Raw genomic sequence first — 3,049 nt, forward strand, 5'->3', positions numbered from 1 at the left:
CGAGCATCCTCTTGGAACTTCAAAACGTCATTTTGATGACATTTTTTGGACTTGTAAACATTAAAGATGTGAGCATTGTTCTGTAGTTTTCTTTTCTTATTTGGACTTTTTCATTTTTTTAAAAAGAAAAGAAATAGCTTATATATAAAAGTTTATGTATTATATATATACACTATACATACTTTAGTTAACCTCTTTATCCAAATTTAGTATCCAAGTGAATATGTGATTGATCCTCCTTGCTGTTATTGTGGTGATTGCACAACATAAAAAGTGATGGTGGGTAACATGGTTGTTGGTTGTTTCAGACAAGAAAGAAAAGATAAAAGTTTCCAAAGCTTCTTTTTTCATCACAAGTGTTCTTCCTTACTCATGATATATATAAATCTCACTCTCTCTTACCAATCTATTCCCTATATTCACGCCGCACTCACACTTTCTTCTCTTTCCAAAAGCCAAAACAAAAATCATCACAAAACCAAACCATTGCTTATCTTTCTCTTTGCTTTGTCTCAAACACAGAAAAACAGGTAAAATGAGTGAGTTATCTTTCTCAAACACTTCCAACAAGACCAATGAACTCTCTAGTAACATCTTATCCATCTTGTTCCATTTTTGTTTCTCTATATTTTCACACCCTTTGTACTTCTTTTACTTTCTCTTCTTCTCTCCATATATCCTTAAACTTCTCTCTTTTCTTTCTCCTTTGTTCATCACTACTACCCTTCTTATCCTTGTGGCTCTTCTCACTTTCACTCCTAGCTTTGTTCATCAAAAGGGTGGTAGCAAAAGTAGTAGTTCTGAGATTTCTTTGTCCAAATTGTGTTTTTTTCTTTCTATTTTGCAGAATTTTTTAGCATGGTTGGAATCTGATGACAAGGATGACGAAATCGGTGTCCTCGATGAGTTGGAAGCTTATTTAGTTATGTTCCAAGCTTCTATCTTTGAAGTTGATGAACCGAAATCGGAATCGGAGGAAGATTTTATCTTTGAAGAAGTAGATGAAGAGTTTTCACTTGAAGCTAGTGATGTTTTAGAGTTTTCAGTTGAAGCTAGTGAAGTTTTGAGTACAATTGAAGATGAGAAAAAGGTGAAGTTGGATGAAGAAAACAAAGATGAGAAAGTGGAAAAAGTTGTTGAATCTAGTAAGGAAGAAAAGGTGTTAGATGTGAAGAGTTTAGTGACATTGTTTCAAGAATATGCTGAGTTAGAAAATGTGTCTAGTGAAAAGGAAGAAAAAGAAGTAGTCAAGCCTATTTTGGATACTAAGTTCAATAAAGTTGAAGAAAGTAAAGAAAAATGGAACATGAGAAGTGGATCCAAAGTGAAGGGTAATAGAGACATGTATGAAAGTAAAGTGAAAAGTGGTAAAAGTGATGAAGAACATGCTTTTGGTGAAGCATTGAAGGTGAGAAAATCTCAAAGAGTGGATGCAAATTATGGTAGTCCACAAAGTAATTGGGAGTATAGTGGAAAAGTGGTTGGAAATAATGATGAAGTTGGTTCTAATCTTGGAAGTTTTGGTTCAATGAGAGTGGAAAAAGAGTGGAGGAGGACATTGGCTTGTAAGCTTTTTGAGGAAAGACACAACAATGGTGATGGAAGTGAAGGAATGGATATGCTTTGGGAAACATATGAGAAGGAATCAAACAAGGTTATGAGGAAAAGTGATGCAAAGAAAGGGAAGAAATTGAGTGAAGTTGAGTTTAATGAAGATGAGGAAGAGGAAGAAGAGGTAGGGGCTAAGTTATGTTGTTTACAAGCTTTGAAATTCTCAACAGGGAAGATGAATTTGGGAATGGGAAGGCCTAACCTTGTTAAATTCTCTAAGGCTTTGAAAGGTATGGGATGGTTGCATAATGTAGGAAAGAATGGAAAGAAGAATAACACCACTAAATAATTTTTTTTTTGTGTTTTGTAACTTTTGATTAGTGTTAGAAGTTGTGTATTTGTTTGATGATCAATGAGACGTAAATATTTTGTATGTCGATTATATAACGATGTTTTAGATGAGATGTTTCGCATAATATATGATTTGGAAATATATTTATAAGTGTTGATTGAGAAGGAATCGTCATCTTAGGAGATTCTTTTGTAAGATTTAGGTTTCATGTTGTAACAATGTCACTCCGTTAATAATTTTAACCATGTGTGATCTCAAATTAATGGTTGAGATCGTTAATATTAATTTATTAACTTGATATTTAAATTGTCTGGTCTCGAATCAGTAATCGAGTTTGATTTATACGTTTTAACTGTGTGATAATTTTAATGCACCGAATCTAAATCGGATCTTGCAGGGTTTCAGTTAGATCCAACATAAATTTTAAGAATTTCTTCAATTTTTATAAATTAGAGAAGCTTCTTGGATTGACTTGGGGAGGACCCAACACATTCATGCTTTATTCAACAAAGTGTCCAAGTTTGTAGTGAAGACTATATTTCAAGCAACCACAGGAATCTTATAGCAACTATGTCTCTGCTGCATCATTAGATATGCTTTAGCATTTGCAATATTTTTTAACGAAAAATCATTATAACATGCATGCTTTTGATAATAATTATTTGAGGCCCATTCATGTATACTATTTCACACATGCTTGGTTCTTTTGTGGGACTAACTAATGGTGATTGCAACATTATGTTGATTTGAAAATTTCATAAAACATGTTCTTTTGTTATAACAGTTAAATTTACACGACCTAAGCAGGGAAAACGGTTAAGATGTCTATTTTTAACCCTATTAAAAAGTCTCAACGGTGATTCCATATGAAACTTAAACAAAAAAACATCACGTGTCTCTAGAGAGAGAAGGTCTAACCTCTCACTAGAACTTATCGTGCCCCTTCCCCTTCCTTTAGGGCTCTATCTCCCCTTTGTTTAGGGTTTTTATCGGCGGCGCAACCGTCTCTCACCCCCCCAGTTTCTTCTGGCTTCTTATAGGTCGTTCACACAAGCTCAGCGACCGTCTGTTTTCATTCTTTTTATCATTCGTTGCTGGTCTCTCATTTCCACTATGGAGAGATGGAAAGATATCCCGCTGTCCAAA

General features: G+C 34.2%; 1 protein-coding gene across 1 annotated transcript; it reads left to right on the top strand.

Moving 5' to 3' along the window:
* The first annotated feature begins 327 nt into the window (after nucleotides 1–327).
* LOC131641826 (uncharacterized) lies at nucleotides 328–2,060 on the top strand. The gene is made up of 2 exons (XM_058912129.1): nucleotides 328–530; nucleotides 848–2,060. Exon 2 carries the CDS (start codon nucleotides 926–928, stop codon nucleotides 1,898–1,900), a length of 975 nt encoding a protein of 324 aa, XP_058768112.1. The 5' UTR covers nucleotides 328–530; nucleotides 848–925; the 3' UTR covers nucleotides 1,901–2,060.
* Nucleotides 2,061–3,049: the final 989 nt, after the last annotated feature.

Source organism: Vicia villosa, unplaced genomic scaffold (genome assembly GCF_029867415.1).
Source record: "Vicia villosa cultivar HV-30 ecotype Madison, WI unplaced genomic scaffold, Vvil1.0 ctg.004150F_1_1, whole genome shotgun sequence".
In the NCBI taxonomy this organism is placed as follows: Eukaryota; Viridiplantae; Streptophyta; class Magnoliopsida; order Fabales; family Fabaceae; genus Vicia; species Vicia villosa.